This window comes from Scyliorhinus canicula, chromosome 9 (genome assembly GCF_902713615.1).
Source record: "Scyliorhinus canicula chromosome 9, sScyCan1.1, whole genome shotgun sequence".
NCBI lineage: Eukaryota > Metazoa > Chordata > Chondrichthyes > Carcharhiniformes > Scyliorhinidae > Scyliorhinus > Scyliorhinus canicula.
Genome location: NC_052154.1, coordinates 174,749,848 through 174,766,906, shown reverse-complemented (window position 1 = coordinate 174,766,906; position 17,059 = coordinate 174,749,848). Strand labels below are relative to the sequence as shown.

The window sequence follows — 17,059 nt, the reverse complement described above, 5'->3', positions numbered from 1 at the left end:
TGTTGGGCTGCTGGCTCCTGTTCCTCTGGGGCAAGCTCCGCTGCTGCAGGGCTCAGGTGGCTAGCATAAAGGCCACCATTCCTGATTGCATTCCAAAGTCTATCATCTGGAGAGGGTGAAAGGCAGACATGTGAGCATGGTGTGAACCTCCCGGGCTACAGTGGCCCCAGTCTGCACTGCAGCCCCAGCCCCCACGTCACCCTTCTCCCTCCCCCAATGCCCAACCCCAGCCATTTCCCAGCACCTGCCCACCACACTTCACCCCTTCCCCGTCGGTGCCCAGGAGTGTGGGGGCCTCTGACCGAAGCACCCATCTCTGCTGGCAGGTGTATCAATGGCTGGTTCTAACCATGCCGGTGATACACTCCACGGCTCCTTTCCGCACTCTCCTGTCGAGGCTACTGTGGCCATCCCCCTTTGGTGGGCCACGTGATGCCCTGCCGGTGGTGGCACCCAGTTGTGGATGGTGGTGGAAGCACCCTGCCCGATCATTGTCCACCCGGGGTCAGTATTAGCAGGATGGGTGCATTGCAGGAAGTGACAGTGGCAGTCTATGCTTGGACAATCCGCTCCAGGGTGGGGGAGGGGCTCACCCGAGCCCCATTGCTCATCCCCTACCAATCCACACGCCAACCCTGGTAGAAGCCCCTCCCACCCCCCCAAGCCAGCCCTGCCAGCAGCAGGACTGGCAGCCCATGATCCCACCTCTGGGAACATGTCAGCTCCTCTCCTTCAACAGCCATGGCGCCGGTTTCTTGATTTTTAAAACCACAAGTGAATCCCGCTGTTGGTACAGTACTTCCTCATGGAGGTGGAGCATTGCGGTGGCCCCAGAGAATACCGGGTCAGGCCCATTAATGATATGCCAATGGTGTTTACTGTACAAGTGGAGTCGGATGCATTGTCGCCACTGCTGAGGCACCGGAGCATGGCATTCTGTCAGGGAACATGGCACCGCCCACGATTCTCCCCTCACATGCAATTCTCCGCTCAAGCGGGTTTTGAGATTCCAGAGTCACTGGGCAGAGAATCCCGCCCTTTATATTTATTCAAGATTTAATCCAGAAGGGATCCCTTTCTGTGATTCCTTTTCCCTGACTCGTTGTTTTAAAGAGCCAACTTAACCCGTCTTTCTTGAGTTAAAGGTGGAGTGAGTTTATTGAATACTAATGGCAAGAAAACGGTAAAACACCTGCATATACATTCTTACAAATTAGAAGGCAGAATTGCATTTAAAGTAAATATTTCAAAGATATACAGAACAGTCCTTGACTCATGAGTAGACAATTGAGCGTTATTCGAGAATCCAATCATCATGTTCAGCAGGCGAATAGTCGGTTCTGCGATTCCAGTGTTCTGTAGTTTGAAGTTTCCCATTTCTCGCTTCAACTGTGGTCTTTGCTGACTTCCAGTCAGAGAAATATTCCTGCAAAATGGCTATTTTCAGGGGTACTGAGTGTGTGCTTACTGGCTTTTACTTAACACTTGTTCTCTCACACACACACTGACATCTGGACAGTTTTCAGCTGGCCTTTACACCTATTCTTTGTGTATTCTAAATGAGAAGGTGAATCCACAAACTAATCTGGGCATTACACAGGAATCTCTTGATTGATGAGATGGCCGTTGTCTTTACCAGAGGTAGCAATTAGTTTATGGATGCTTGTCTGGTAACAGGGTGAGATTCTATTGTTTCTTAAGAGAATCACCCTGCAACAATACAGCTTCTGACTATTTAAAGAAACGAGTTTCATTTAAAGTCTTAAGAGAATCACCCTGCAACAATACAGCTTCTGACTATTTAAAGAAACGAGTTTCATTTAAAGTCCAATATTTCCAGATGCAATTCAGTGTTTTTTCCTTCATTATTAATAACATGAACAATGATGTCCTCCATCAAGAATAGATTCTTCCCTTGCCACCCTGTGATTTGATGAGAGAAAAAGGTTGAGGGAGTTTTGATATGTTCAAAATCATGGGGGGGATATGGGCAAAGCAGATAGAGAGAAACGGCTCCCATTGACAGCGGAGGCAATCACCAGAGGACAGCAAATTACAGTGAATGGCAAAATAATTACTGATGCTTCACAGCGCCAGGGTCCCAGGTTCGATTCCCGGCTTGGGTCACTGTCTGTGCAGAGTCTGCATCTTCTCCCCGTGTGTGCATGGGTTTCCTCCGGTTTCCTCCCACAGTCCAAAGATGTGGTTAGGTGGATTGGCTATGCTAAATTGCCCTTAGTGTTGGGTGGGGTTACTGGGTTATGGGATAGGGTGGATGTGTGGGCTTGGGTAGGGTTCTCTTTCCAAGAGCCGGTGCAGACTCGGTGGGCCGGATGGCCTCCTTTTGCACTGTAAATTCTATTTAACATGGAAGTGCAGGAAGTATATATCAGATTTTCTCACTTTTTTGATCCCATTGTACTTCATGAGGTTCAGAGTCAACCGTGAGAGCTTCCAAGACCACAGAATCCCGACTGCACAGCAACTGTACTGCCACTGCTGATGGGTCTGTCCTGCTTTGGGATAGGACAGAGATGACAGGGCCTGGGGAATATGCTAAGAGTTTGATTTTCAGCCAATGACTGTTGTTTGATTTCGTTGAGCCAATTGTTCCCAGTTTGGGCAAAAACGTTCATGTTTTGAGGACTTTTCCAAGGATCAAAAGGGTTGGGTGCGCCTTTGATTTTGATTCAATTTAATTTTAGCTTTGACAGTGGCTGGATCAGCCATTTCAAAGGAGAGTTAAGAGTCAACCTCATTTCTGTGGGATGGAGTCCGATTTTGAGTTCAATGCCATACGACTCCATCAAAATTCAGGGGCGGCACGGTGGCGCAGTGGTTTGCACTGCTGCATCAAGGCATTGAGGGGACCGAGTTGGATCCCGGCCCTTGTGCAGTTTGCACATTCTCCCTGTGTCTTGTGGGTCTCACCCCCACAACCCAAAGATGTGCAGGGTAGGTGAATTGGCCATGCTAAATTGCCACTTAATAAAAAAAACATCAAAATTCTAAGTTTCAATTTATCATAACAATATTAATGAAAAGGAACACTGATTTGTGGGACAGTGCATTAACACACTAAAATTGCATCGTCTAACTTCTGTCTTTGCTACACGAGTTCTGAATAAGCCTATGCACCACATTATTCAAAACTATTTAAACATTACTTGAACTATTATGTTGAATTACTTTTTTTTAAATTTAGATTACCCAATTATTTTTTCCAATTAAGGGGCAATTTAGCGTGGCCAATCCACCTATCCTGCACATCTTTTGAGTTGTGGGGGTGAAACCCACGCAAACACGGGGAGAATGTGCAAACGCCTCACGGACAGTGACCCAGAGCCGGGATTCGAACCCGGGTCCTCAGCGCCGTAGGCAGCAATGCTAACCACTGTGCCACCGTGTTGCCCTATGTTGAATTACTTGGCTAACCTGCTTGGAGAATGGGATTTAACAATGAATATTGTTGAAGGCAGTTACCTGGAATTTCTAACTTCTCTGCACAATAATGCTCTGTTCACTAACCCACAGTGGAATTTATGTTCAACTTCAGGAAAGAATGGCAATAACATGTGGTGAGGAATTGAGCAAATTTTATCTATATGTTTTTACCAGACGCCAACAGCACTGCATTCCAGGATTGAAATTTAAATCCTCTCTACCTACTCAAATACAATGGTTCTTTCATTTTCCAGAATTGTGGATCGTGATTTCATGATGATTATTGACAGTGAGCTCTATATTTCAGAAGAGGGCTGAACAAAGTATTAATTCCGGCTGTATTGGTTAGTTCAGGTAAAGTGCCACCCTTCTGACACCAAGAAACACAATCCAAACTCTGGTTTGATTCCAGTCAGGACTAAGCTTGTTAATCACACCAAGTGGCTTGAGCATCTATTAGACTGTAAGGTTATAAGACGTCAGCCAGGGTCTCTGGTTTTGATCACAACCGATTCCGTACATGTGGATACTAAGCAAAAGCTCAGATTTGGTTATGATACTGCTCAGGTCAAATGGCTGCAGACATTTTCAAGACTATGCAAGAGCAAGAAATACATACTTGGGTCAGTTAAAAAAATGTAGCTTTTTTGTGCAGCTGTGACTGTTACAATGGACATTTCCTGGTTTCGTCATTGCTGAAGTTGACAGCAAATCCCATCTCCTGCATGTTGGGAGTTGGGAAGGAAAACTGAATAGAACAAAGCAGTACTCTACGTATTTGGAGCTGCTCCAATTTGTCCATTGATATATGCTCTGGCTGCTGCAGTATTGACCCATGTAAATCAAGATGGCCCTCCCTTTAATCCTCGTTGTTCTGTCAAATTGGTTGGCCACTGCTTGAATTACTTTGACAGAACTAAGATCAAGCGCCAAATCAAGTCCAAAATGAGGTGCGGTGCCTTTTCTTGTTGGCTTGGATCTTGTGTCTCACTTTTGTGGAGACCATGAATTAGCTTCAATTTGAATTGGTTTTGTTTTAGCAAGCAGAGATGGTTTAGGGGTTTGCCCTGTCCACTCTGCGCACTGGCTTTGTAACTTTAAGGATGGGGGTAAAAAATTAAATATGCAATGATTCCTGTTCATAAGAGATGTGCTTGTGTGGAAACCAAGTGGAAAGAGCCTTAGCTGTCCACAATCCGAGTCTGCCAACACAATCTAGGCTTGCATATCAAGAACGGTCACTGGGCAGTGGCTTGTGGAATTTTACCATGTCTAGAATCATTGCCTTCAAGAGAAAGCAAAAAAATGGAATTAAAGATTCAGGAACAAGATGATAGTTGCACCTTTTTAATCTTCCTCACTGAATAACTACGGCAATTTTTCAATGAGCTAAATGGGAGTTGCAGTACTTACATCAATCACCAGAGGGAGAAGTTCTATTGACATTTTTGGTATTGGCAGCAATACTAGGTAAACCCAGTTAGCACAATAAAAACATTTCATTAAATATGGGGAAATCAGCCAAGTACAGACAGAATGGAATGCATTCCTGGTATGTACACAATGAGCTATCAGAATAACGTAATCAGCATCTTCTAATGCTATTATTTTTAATAAACTGATGAGTAGACATGATTAATAGTTCATACCAACACCTGCAGTTATTTGGACAGAACAATATACAATGTGAAGCAGAGGGGAAGAAAGGGGTTTCCCTGTGTTTATCTGATAAACTTGGATCGAGATTCTTATATACTTAGCCTAACTAGGAAGTTTTAATTCTTAGAAATTGTTCAATTGGCAAAGATACTTGAGTCAAACTCATTGAATTTTAAAAAGCACAGCTGTAATTAATCATAAATTTCAATCTCTTACAATTCTACATGTATGAAATTATTCCTTTCAGAATCCCCTTGTGGTTATGGTTTCAGCAGCAGCCTCTATGGCAGATTAAAGATATCAGACAATGGCTTTACAAAGAGAAACCTAGAATCCCTGACCACAAAACCTGTACTGGTGGAAGCTTTGAAACTTGTTCAAAAAGTAGGAATGGTGGCACGGTGGCAGCCGTTAGCATGACTGCCTCAAAGCTCCAGGGACCCGGGTTTAATCCCAGCCTCAGGTGATTATCTGAGTTGCGTTTGCATGTTCTCCCTGTGTCGGCATGGGTTACCCCGGGCGCTCCAGTTTCCTCCCACAGTCCAAAGATGTGGTTAGGTGGATTAGCCTTGCTAAACTGCCCCTTTGTATCCAAAAAGTTTAGGTGGGGTTACTGGGATAGGGTGGAGGCGTGGGCTTAAGTAGGGTGGTTTTTCCAAGAGCCGGTATGGACCCGATGGGCCGAATGGTCTCCTTCTTCACTGTAGGGATTCTATGATTTATAGTATTAAGCTTGACAAACCAAGAACACACTATATTCCATTTCTGATCTGATTAAATGCAACCATTCTTCACCTGGGATTAACTGGGTTAAGGTGACAATGATACAGATCCTACTTTTCAATGTATGTTACACTGCAGTTCAGACAGTTACAGTCTGTTAGCACTCAGTCTAGATTCACTAAGATGAACAGCTAGAGTGTGGTCAGCATCTGGAACTGAGGGATAAAAGCGTTTATTTTTGTTTGACTCAAGTATTTTGTTCATTAAGGCTCAATTGCAAAATTAGTGGTTATGTGGAGAAATGTGATAGACTTTTGTTTAAATTACCTTGGAAAATTATTGTTGGACTTGTGCGAATTCTTCTGTGAATTGTACCAATGCAGAAACCTATTTTAGAAGAGGAGCAAGGAAAATTAAATAACTTGAGTACAGGCCAAACACAGACCAAGGAAAAAAAAAACAGAAAATCATGGTTCAATTTTTGTAAAAACTTTTATTTTGTTTTTCTTGTTACAGTGTGTGGTTTATTTTAGGGTATTTTTATTTTTAAAAAAATCACAATGTGCAATCACTGCCACAAAGGAGGCATTAGATTCCACTGTCGGGGACTAGCTGGATGTTACAAGTCAGGTTGTCGAGGGTACAATAATCCATGAATTCTTGTGGTATTTATGATTGCTGTCTGAAATATTTCACAGTTGCACAAAAAGCCCCTCCATCAGGCATGGGGAGAGAGGGTCCAGTTTAAATCACTTCCTGAGCTGTCATCTGAGTCGCAGTTACAATCTTTTTATTCATACCTCTGGGCCTTATCAATCCTGCCCGGCCTGCAAAATAAGACCAAAAATAAATATAATTTACCTCCCAGTAAATACCGAATACAAAAGCATAAAAGCTTCTGAGTGGGGTACAACAAATTGGAAAATGTGTAATCTAGCAGAGAGGCTGGTTAAGACTACCTACTACAGAGTGTTAGCTGATACCCGTCAACCACCTGGTCATACTTAAAGGATGTTTCAAAAATAAACTTGAGATTTTAGACATAACTTGATAACTATGTTGCTTACACTACTCAACTCTAAACCCACTCTATGCTTCTTTTGTTTAAAAATCTATTTCTTTGATTGTGTTAACCCAACTCCTACAGCATCTGCCTTTCCGTTAACTTTGAGAGACACTGACATTTTGCTATGTTAAACAAAGCTCTTATTACAAACACAAGTATTTCAAAATGTTTTCCAAAATAAAGCACCAATAACAAAATGAAACATAGTACGGTCATGTTCTTCATAGACAAGAGGATCCCAAGTTATTGCTGCATGCTGTCACTAGAAATCTACCTTTTGAGATCACTCCAGCGACCCATTTGTTCACCAGCTGAAACAACAATGACGCTAAACTCTGTCTTTGAATAGTCATCAGCACTGTTTTATTCATTTTGGGAATATAAAGTCTAATTGAAGGTATCTAGAAGGCATGCAGAATAAACAGAAGTTTGGGCTCAGAAGAGTCAACAATGCAACAAGCTACAGATATACTGCATCATTGCCTCAAATGTCTAAATTAATATATTTTTTAAATGTACAAACAAAAATCAGAACAGAGACATATGTCGGAACATATAAATTAGTAGGCCATTTGGACCCTTTGAGCCTTCTCCACTATTTAATAAGATCCTGGCTATGTGATTGTGGCCTGAATTCCACATTCTGCTCACCCCAATGCCCTTTGACTACCTCGTCAAGAATTCATCAACCTCTGCTTAAAAAATATTCAATGACTTTGTTCCATCCGTTTCTGGGGAAGAGAGTTCCAAAGACTTTCAAACCTCACGTTGTATCATTTCTGTCTTAAGTGGACGACCCATTATTTTTAAACTGTGCATCCTACTTCCAGTCTCTCACACAAGGGGACACATCTTTCCAGGATCCACCCTGTAAGTCTCCCCATGCTGCAACTATATTTTCCTATTCCTTCAGCAATAGTATGTCACACGCAAACTGATTAATTCCAGCAAAAGAGCCCGACATTTCAATCACGATGCAGCTTAATCAGTAAATTCCACATTGAATGATCTCAATTCATGTCTGCACTTCCTAGTAAGGGAAATCCCTGCTAATAGTCAGAAATCAGAACCATGGCTGATCTGTTAAGTCAGACAGGCCAGGCTGGAAACAATTTACAGTAACCGTTTCAATTCCCTATTGCAATAAACTTACTCTCTCACGACTGTGCATCTTTAGAACTGCTCCCAGCAAACGCCCTGACTTATACCACCGCAATTCATTGCTTCTTAAAAAAGCAATCAGGGGTTGATTTGGAGGGAAAAAAAACAATAATCTCTTTCAAAGAGAATAATGGAAGTCCTAAAGTTAACATTTCTAGAACATCTGATTCTACCTCAAAAGAAAATCAAACTTGGCATGTGGTCAACAGCTTCAACATTAAAAAACCAGAAGCAGAGAAAAGACAAAAATAAATGAGCAAGACAATTTGCAGTTGATACCGCCAATCTGTTGACAATTCTGCATTTTGGTCCAGCATCGTACACTATTCTAACAAAAAGGGCAGGGTAGACTAGACTCAAATATAGCCTTTATTCAAACTGGATCAAGTTACAGCACACAGAAAAATGGATCATGCAATTTTCCATAGTGTTAGAAAATGGAAGTGTCCCTGACCCAGCTCAATTGAGAGGAGAAATATTGCTCTAGAAACAAGTTCAGTACAGTACTGCAATTTTATTTTCCAAGTAATTTTGCTTACTCTACATGCACATTTATAGACTATATATGATTGTGAAAAATGAATGTCATTGAATCCCTACAGTGCAGGAGAGCATTCGGCCATCGAGTCTGAACTGACCCCATCTCGGCTCACTCCCAGCACCATCCAGTGACCTCATTTAACCTGCACATCACTGTACAGTAAGGCCAATTAGCATGGCCAATTCACCTAACCTGCATATCGTTAGACTGTGGGAGGAAACCGAAGCAGCCGGAGGAAACCCACACAAGGCACAGGGAGAACATGTACAACCTCAATACAGTCACCCAAGGACGGAATTGAACAGTTGAGGCAGCAGTGCTAACCACTGTGCCACCGTGTTGTCACTTTATATTATGAGATTCTCTATAAGATTAAGATTCTTAATCTAGAATATCAGCTATTACAATATTTGACATTGTGATTTTATTCTTCACGTTTCTCAGTGGCAATATGTTTAATATATAGATGTAGAGCTTGCAGAATAACCAAATTCACAATGCTCCATCAACAGGAAAGGTGCCTTGGTTCAAACATGGATAAAAGAGCTGAACAGATTGTCCATGCTTATCCTTTTATATCCCACAAAAACTCAGTAAAAACATTTTTAAAAAGCGCTGAACTCCAGAGGCGAGGCGAGTGTGACTGGCCTTGGCATCAAGGCAGCATTTGATCCATGGCATCATGTAGCCCGAGCAAAACTGGAGTCAATGGGAATCAGGGGGAAAACTCTCCTCTAGTTGGAGTCATACCGAGCACAAAGAAATATGGTTGTGGTTATTGGGGGTCAGTCATCTCAACTCCACACAACCATTGCAGGATTTCCTCAGGAGAGTGTCTGAGGCTCAACCATCTTCAGCTGCTTCATAAATGACCTTCCTTCCATCATAAGATCAGAAGTGGGGATATTTGCTGATGCACAACGTTAAGCACCATTTGCGATTTCTCAGATACTGAAGCAGTCAGTGTCCAAATGCAGTACGGCCTGGAAAATATTCAGGCTTAGGCTGACGAGTATCATTTACTCCACAAAAGTGCCGACCAATGACCATCTCCAACAAGAGAAAATCTAACCATTGCCCCGTGGCAGTCAATGGGATTAACCACTGAATCCCTCACTATCAACATTCTGGAGGTGACCATTGAAAATAAACTGAACTAGCCATATAAATACTGTGGCTACAAGAGCAGGTCAGAGACTAGTAACCGAGCAGCAAGTAACTTATCACCTGACTCTTCAGAAGTCTGTCCACAATCTAGAAGGCACAAGTCAGGAGTATAATGGAATACTCTCCCACTTGCCTGGATGAGCGCAGCTCCAATAACACTCACGAGGCTCGATACCATCCAGCACAAAGCAGCCGCTTGGCATCCCTTCCAAAACATTAACTTCTTCCATCATGATGCACAGTAGCAGCAGAGTGTACCATCTACAAGATGCAGGAACTCGAGGCTCCTCAGATAGCACCAAACAAACCCATTACCACTATTATCTAGAAGGACAAGGGCAACAGATCCCTAGGTAATCTACCACCTGGAAAATCCCCTCCAAGCCATTCACCACCCTGACTTGGAAATACAATGCCATTCCTTAACTGACACTGGAATCAAATAATGGAACTCCCTCTCAAACAGCACTGTTTGTGCACCTACACCACATGGACTGCAGCAGTTCAAGGAGGCAGTTCATCAAAACCTTAAGGCAACATTGGATGGGCAGTACACGCTGGCCTAGGCATTGAAGCTCACATCCAGTAAAATAAATCAGAATAAAACAAGTTCAATGCTGTAAAACATCACATCTTTCTACAAACAAGATTTGGCATCTACATTGCAGCTGTAGTGTGACGTGCAGCGTAGAATGGCGCAGAAATTAAACCAGTGAGACTCAAAGAAAATCAGGTAGTTTCCCATCAGGGCCCATTCTTTACAGAACCGAAGCGGATCAAGCAATGAAATAGTCTGCCGTCAATGATACACTTCTCTTCAAATAAATGAAGCTCATTTGTTTTCAATCACATAATGAATGCTAAGAAAGAGTCCAAGCCAAGGAGTAGGGTATAAAAATGTGATTGGAAATAATAACATGCATAGCATATAAGGGAGCGATTATACCAGATGGCAAAGAGCGGTATGGTTTCTCCGCATATACCTGCGAAAGGACACATTTAATAAATACACTTCAAGGCACATGAGCCCATACATGTACATACATTTTTTGCACAATTAGTAGCAAAGCACCATGGCGCAAGTGAGGATATCTGGAACACGGGTAGGTGTCTCAGGTTTGACCCTATGGTTCTTGGGATAATTTATTGTAAGTAAATCACTATTTCCAGCTGTGCTGTAAATAGCTCTGACCGGCAGACAACTTTCATTTCACATTCAATACCAAGAGCTTTTGATATATCCATACAGTTTTACACCCAGGACACTTGCTTTATATTTAAAACAATATGGGCGGGATTCTCCATTCCGCCAGCCCCGTTTTCCCACACGGTGCGCCCCTGCCGACAGCTGGACCCTCCGCTCCAGCAGCTGGTCAATGGGGTTTCTCGTTGTGGCCATCCCACGCCGTTGGGAAATCCGTGGGTGTGGGTGCGCTGCTGGCGAAGCAGAGGATACCACTGGAGAATCCCACAGGACAAGTATTGAAAGTGACTTCCAGGTGACAAAAATGGATGTACAGCTTAAAATAAGTTGTCAAAATGCATTGCTAATATCTGTCATGCTTTCAAAAGACTAAATAGTACAGTTGATGCAATGCTGCAGTGTAGACCATTTTATGGGGCTATGTTAATTGTTTGGCACAACAGTAGATTGAGTTTGAATAGGCAATGTGCATTTGCTTAGAAATACTGAGTTTCATCTTGGCTGTGCTGGAGGTTAGGGCAATTTAAATGTATTTTATCCATTAACAAAATTTCTTCTCTCTCACAGGAACAAATCTAGTAAGAGTAATAGACATCAGTTAGAATAAGGCAGCTAATTTTGTGTAGTCATGTGCAGTAACAGGCTGTTGGATTTGCATTTATCAATCAAGTACAAATGGCCAAATTATTTACCCAGTTTGCATTACTAAGGAATAACCCTGAATGCAGCTGCTCCAAATTTTTCCAGTAAAGCAGTTGCTTCTCACCAATTCATTTTAAACAAGCTAAGACTTGCATATTTCAAATCAAATCACCTCCCGGTGATCTACTTGTAAACCTGAAGGTGTTTTGAAAATGGGAGAATACAAAAAATAAAAATGTAAATAGTTTATCCGAATTTCCAATACTGCTGCGAATGCTTATCCTTTCGCTGCTGAGATTTACTTCATGCTTTAGCGCGGGAGGTGTTGGGATAGTGGTATTGTCACTGGACTAATTAACCAGAGATCATGAGTAATGCTCTGGGGACCCAGGTTCAAATCCCGCCACTGCAGATGGTGGCATTTTAATTCAATAAAATCTGGAATCAAAAGTTTAATGATAACCACGAAACACTTGTTGATTGTCGTAAAAACCCATCTGGTTCACTAATGTCCTTTAGCTGCAGTGCCTCATTCTGTACCATTCAATACTGGCCCAAGTCTCATGAGGTACTATTTGTGCTCATGTAGAAAAACAAAAGGAAAACTTTCCAATTAGCTCGACCATAATGTGCGTAACAATTAAACGGCGCAAGGCCGCTAATGCTGCTGCTAAATAATTTATAAGTCTTACAACACCAGGTTGAAGTCCAACAGGTTTTTTTCGAATCACTAGCTTTCAGAGCTCTGTTCCTTCCTCAGGTGAAGGAGCAGTGCTCCAAAAGCTAGTGATTCGAAACAAACCTGTTGGACTTTAACCTGGTGTTGCAAGACTTCTTACTGTGCTCACCCCAGTCCAACGCCAGCATCTCCACATCATGGCTGACAGAAATCTAACTTTTAATATGCAAGTTTAAAAGGAATGGTTCAGAATGAAAATGGTTTCTTAAAGTGGTTCAGAATTAAAATGGTTTATTAAGCTCACACAGTTCAGACAAACAGTGAAAAATGCTGAATAGCACGAGAATGATCAGATGAAAACTCCAGACAGAGACATTGTTAGTATGTAAATCTGGGCAGCGTTCCTAGTTGAGTGTTCATGAATACTGAATTTTAGTGGGAACGGAATATCACAATATATAACAAAATTTGATAAACAGACATTTTAATCAAATTAAATGAACATAATTATTATGACCCAATCACAGACAGAAAGGGGACAGAACATTAACGATAGCAATTACCTTAAACATAGGTGCCAGTTTGAACAATTCATTCCAGAATCATCTTACTTCATTTTTAAACTATTTCCTGCACTTTTGCTCTGAAAGCCGCCATTCTGTCTATTTTCAACTTCTCTGAATTGTGTATTTTAATTTGAAGAAATCATCAAGAACTGCAATTTGTATTGAATTCAACTCAGTCAACTGTATTTGCTTGGACAAAACAAACTTTTAAAAACTCTGTATTTGCAAGTAAACTGACCTGATCAAGAGACATTTGAAAACTGACTGAATAAAGCTACAATTTACTTCACGCATGAAGCTGTTTTAAGTTCTGTCGAGTGATATATAGTGTGGCGACACACAAGATATATTAACCAAAGTACAGATCCATCAATGGCGAAATAATTTGTCACCACGAAGATCACAAATCTGACAGATTATGTTTACATAAGAACAGTTGATTAGAAAAATAATTAATTTGCCTCCTTCAACTAGGTACGGCAGTGGAACAGTTCCAATCAAAGGTGAAACAAGATATTGTTCTGAAGTCATAGAATTTACATAGGATGGGGGGTAAATATTCGACTGTTCCTGCAGGCAAACTAACTTAACTACCATTACAGATGCCTTCATCCCTCCCTTCATTTGATGACCTAGCTTTTAGTATGTGGAAGGTATGAATTAAATACAGCACGCACAAGCATTCAAAATCCAAGTCTTGTGAAAGCAGGAGGTTAAAAACAGATCTGGACTTTCATCAGAACCCCAAAATTCATATGGGCTGTAAAATGCAAGCAAAAGGTAAATAGAACAAACAAAATTCTACTACATTCCTCAAAATTAACAAATTATTAAGCATGCAAGGTGTTTACTGTAGCTAAACTCATGCAAAGTATTTTCTTGACTGAATATTTAACTTAGCAATGTCACTTTGGGAATTTACAAAAAGGCCAGTAAGGACAACGGTGTCTGAAAATACTGACCATTTATCTCTCTGATATCACTACACTGAATGATGAATTACTTTTTAATTGTAGTTCTTTCTTAACAATGAGAACCCAGGAGTTGAAAAACAATGCTATCTTTTGCAGAATCTCATCAACGTGGGTACGAATTTGGAGACCGAGCGCTGTAGCTAATCATTCCAAAGAAAATTAAACATTAGACATATTGACTCTATCTACACCTCCCGCTGCCTGGGGAAAGCGGACAGCATAATTAAAGACCACTCCCTGTTCCAACTTCTTCCATCGGGCAGGAAATAGAGAAGTCTGAGAACACGCATGAACAGACTCAAAAACAGCTGCTTTCCCGCTGTTACCAGACTCCTAAATGACCCCTTATGGACTGACCTCATTAACACTACACCCTGAATGCTTCATCCGATGCCAGTACTTATGCAGTTACATTGTATATCTTGTGTTGCCCTATTATGTATTTTCTTTTATTCCCTTTTCTTTCCATGTACTTAATGATCTGTTGAGCTGCTCGCAGAAAAATACTTTTCACTGTACCTCGGTACACGTGACAATAAACAAATCCAATCCAATTCATTTAAGAAAATTTAGTTTGTGTGCTAAAATACATTGTCGCATCACTGATGATATGCTCAAAAGTTACCAACTCTGACCAGCCATTCAAACCATACAGCTCGAGTTAATGCTCATTCCTACAACAATCAACGCTAAACAACAAAGATACCACTTTCTCATTACTCACTTCGAACATCAAGAACAATCAACTGAAAGGCATTAAGTTACATATGAACTGGGCAGCACTGTGGCACAGTGGTTAGCATTGCTGCCTACGGCGCTGAGGACCCGGGTTCGAATCCCGGCCCTGGGTCACTGTCCGTGTGGAGTTTGCACGTTCTCCCCGTGTCTGCGTGGGTTTCATCCCCACAACCCAAAGACGTGCAGGTTAGGTGGATTGGCCATGCTAAATTGCCCCTTAATTGAAAAAAATAATTGGCTACTCTAAATTTAAAAAAAAAGTTACATATGAACTATGTGCCAATAGCAAAAACAAAAATCACCCACCGAATTCTGAACATTACAAGATAAATACTTAAGTAGTTACCTGCAATGCACCAGCAGCCAGCAAGAGCTATTTATCATGACATAAGAACTAGGAGCAGGAATAGGCCATGTGGCCCTCGAGCCTACTCTGCCATTAAATAAGATCATGGCTGATCTTTTAGTGGATTCAGCTCACCATAACCTTTAATTCCTTTACTGTTCAAAAATCTTTGCCTTAAAAACATTCAACGAGGTAGCCTCAACTGCTTCACTGGGCAGGGAATTCCACAGATTCATGACCGTTTGGTGATGAAGTTCCTCCTCAACTCAGTCCTAAATCTGCTCCCCCTTGTTTTGAGGCTAAGCCCCCTAGTTCTAATTTCATCATTAAACTGCATTATTTCTGGCACAGCAGCATTTAAAGAAGGTTCATTGCTGCCTAGAATTCAATGTTGGTTTTTAGCCATACAAGAGCTGAAAGATAAGTAACACTGGATATCTACTGCATCGAACAAAACAGTTTGAAAATATAACAAGTTACAAAACCCACATTTATTTTGTTGAACGGTATACCAAAAATGCCATATCATTAGTCCTTATCATGGCAGCTGCAAGGATCATTGGTTTCTTTAAATTCCAGAACCACCAACTTAAACCATTAAATAAATGGTTTAAAATGTCTGAGATACTTTGAAGTGCTTTATCACTGGTTCAAGTGCATTAGGAAAATACACGAAAATCCTCTGACAGGGACATTATTCTAGGCTCAAGTGCAAACAGTTATAACTCAGTCAGAATAATCAGGGAAAAGTATTATTGGAATTTTGGATACATCTCAAGATACTCAAATACACATGGTATTAAATGTTTCCATGTCCCAAATGGAAATATTGTATTATTTAATTACTCTGTAGATAGCAAAACATCATACATCTGATGTGCAGCTAACTGACACGTTTCTTTAAGTGTCCTCAAGACTCATTATATTCGCAACACAGTCTGGACCACTTTTATTTATTGGCTTACCCCTAAAGAGATTCACACTGCAAGATTGAAAGGTTTTGGTTGATGTAGTTTCCTCCAAAATGCCCACTTCCAAGATAAAGAGTGGTGTGCCTCAGGGATCGGTGTTGGGACCACAATTATTTACAATTTATATAGACGATTTGGAGTTGGGAACTACGTGTAAGGTATCCAAGTTTGCAGATGACACGAACGTGTGTGGCAGAGCAAAGTGTACTGATGACTTTAAAACCTTACAGAGGAACATTGACACATTGAGTGAGTGGGCAAAGGTCTGGCAGATGGAGTATAATGTCAATAGGTGTGAAGTCGTGCATTTTGGTAGGAGTAACAATAGAACGGATTATTACTTAAATGGTAAAAAGCTGCAGCATGCTGCTATGCAGAGGGACCTGGGTGTACTTGTGCATGAGTCACAGAAGGTTGGTCTGCAGGTGCAACAGGTAATTAGGAAGGCAAATGGAATTTTGTCCTTCATTGCGAAGGGGATTGAGTTTAAAAGTAGAGAGGTAATGTTGCAGTTGTACAAGGTGCTGGTGAGGCCACATCTGGAGTAGTGTGTGCAGTTTTGGTCTCCACACTTGAGAAAGGATGTGCTAGCACTAGAGGGAGTGCAGAGGAGGTTCACTAGGCTGATTCTGGAATTGAGGGGGTTATCGTATGAGGAGAGGCTGAGTAGATTGGGATTATATTCACTGGAATTCAGAAGGTTGAGGGGGGATCTAATAGAAACATATAAAATTTTGAAGGGAATGGATAAGATAGAAGTAGAAAGGATGTTTCCACTGGTAGGTGAAAGTAGGACAAGAGGGCATAGCCTCAAGATTAGGGGGAGCAGATTTAGGACTGAATCAAGGAGGAACTTCTTCACTCAGAGGGTGGTTAAAGTATGGAATTCCCTACCGAAAGGAGTAGTAGACGCTACTTCATTGAATATTTTAAAGCTAGGGTAGATGTTTTTTTGAAAAATAAAGGAATTACGGGATATGGCGAGAATGCGGGTAAGTGGTTCTGAGACTACGAATAGATCAGCCATGATCTTATTGAATGGCGGAGCAGGCTCGAAGGGCCGGACGGTCTACTTCTGCTCCTAGTTCTTATAGTTAGCTTGTGCTTGCATTGTTTAAAGTTTAAACCATGAGAGAGCTGGGGCAAGATTGGCAATTTAGCATTCTCAAGACACAGAT

At 41.5% G+C, this 17,059-nt stretch overlaps 1 protein-coding gene across 3 annotated transcripts in view; it reads right to left on the bottom strand.

Annotated features, from left to right (window-relative positions):
• Positions 1-6,299: 6,299 nt before the first annotated feature.
• The window catches only part of caprin1b (cell cycle associated protein 1b), a 154,434-nt gene continuing 143,674 nt past the window's right edge, over positions 6,300-17,059 (bottom strand). For all 3 annotated transcript variants that reach the window (XM_038808235.1, XM_038808236.1, XM_038808234.1), the window contains one exon: positions 6,300-6,653. In XM_038808235.1, coding sequence (XP_038664163.1) covers positions 6,571-6,653 — 83 coding nt within the window. In that variant the 3' untranslated portion in view covers positions 6,300-6,570. The remainder of the gene's footprint in view (positions 6,654-17,059) is intronic.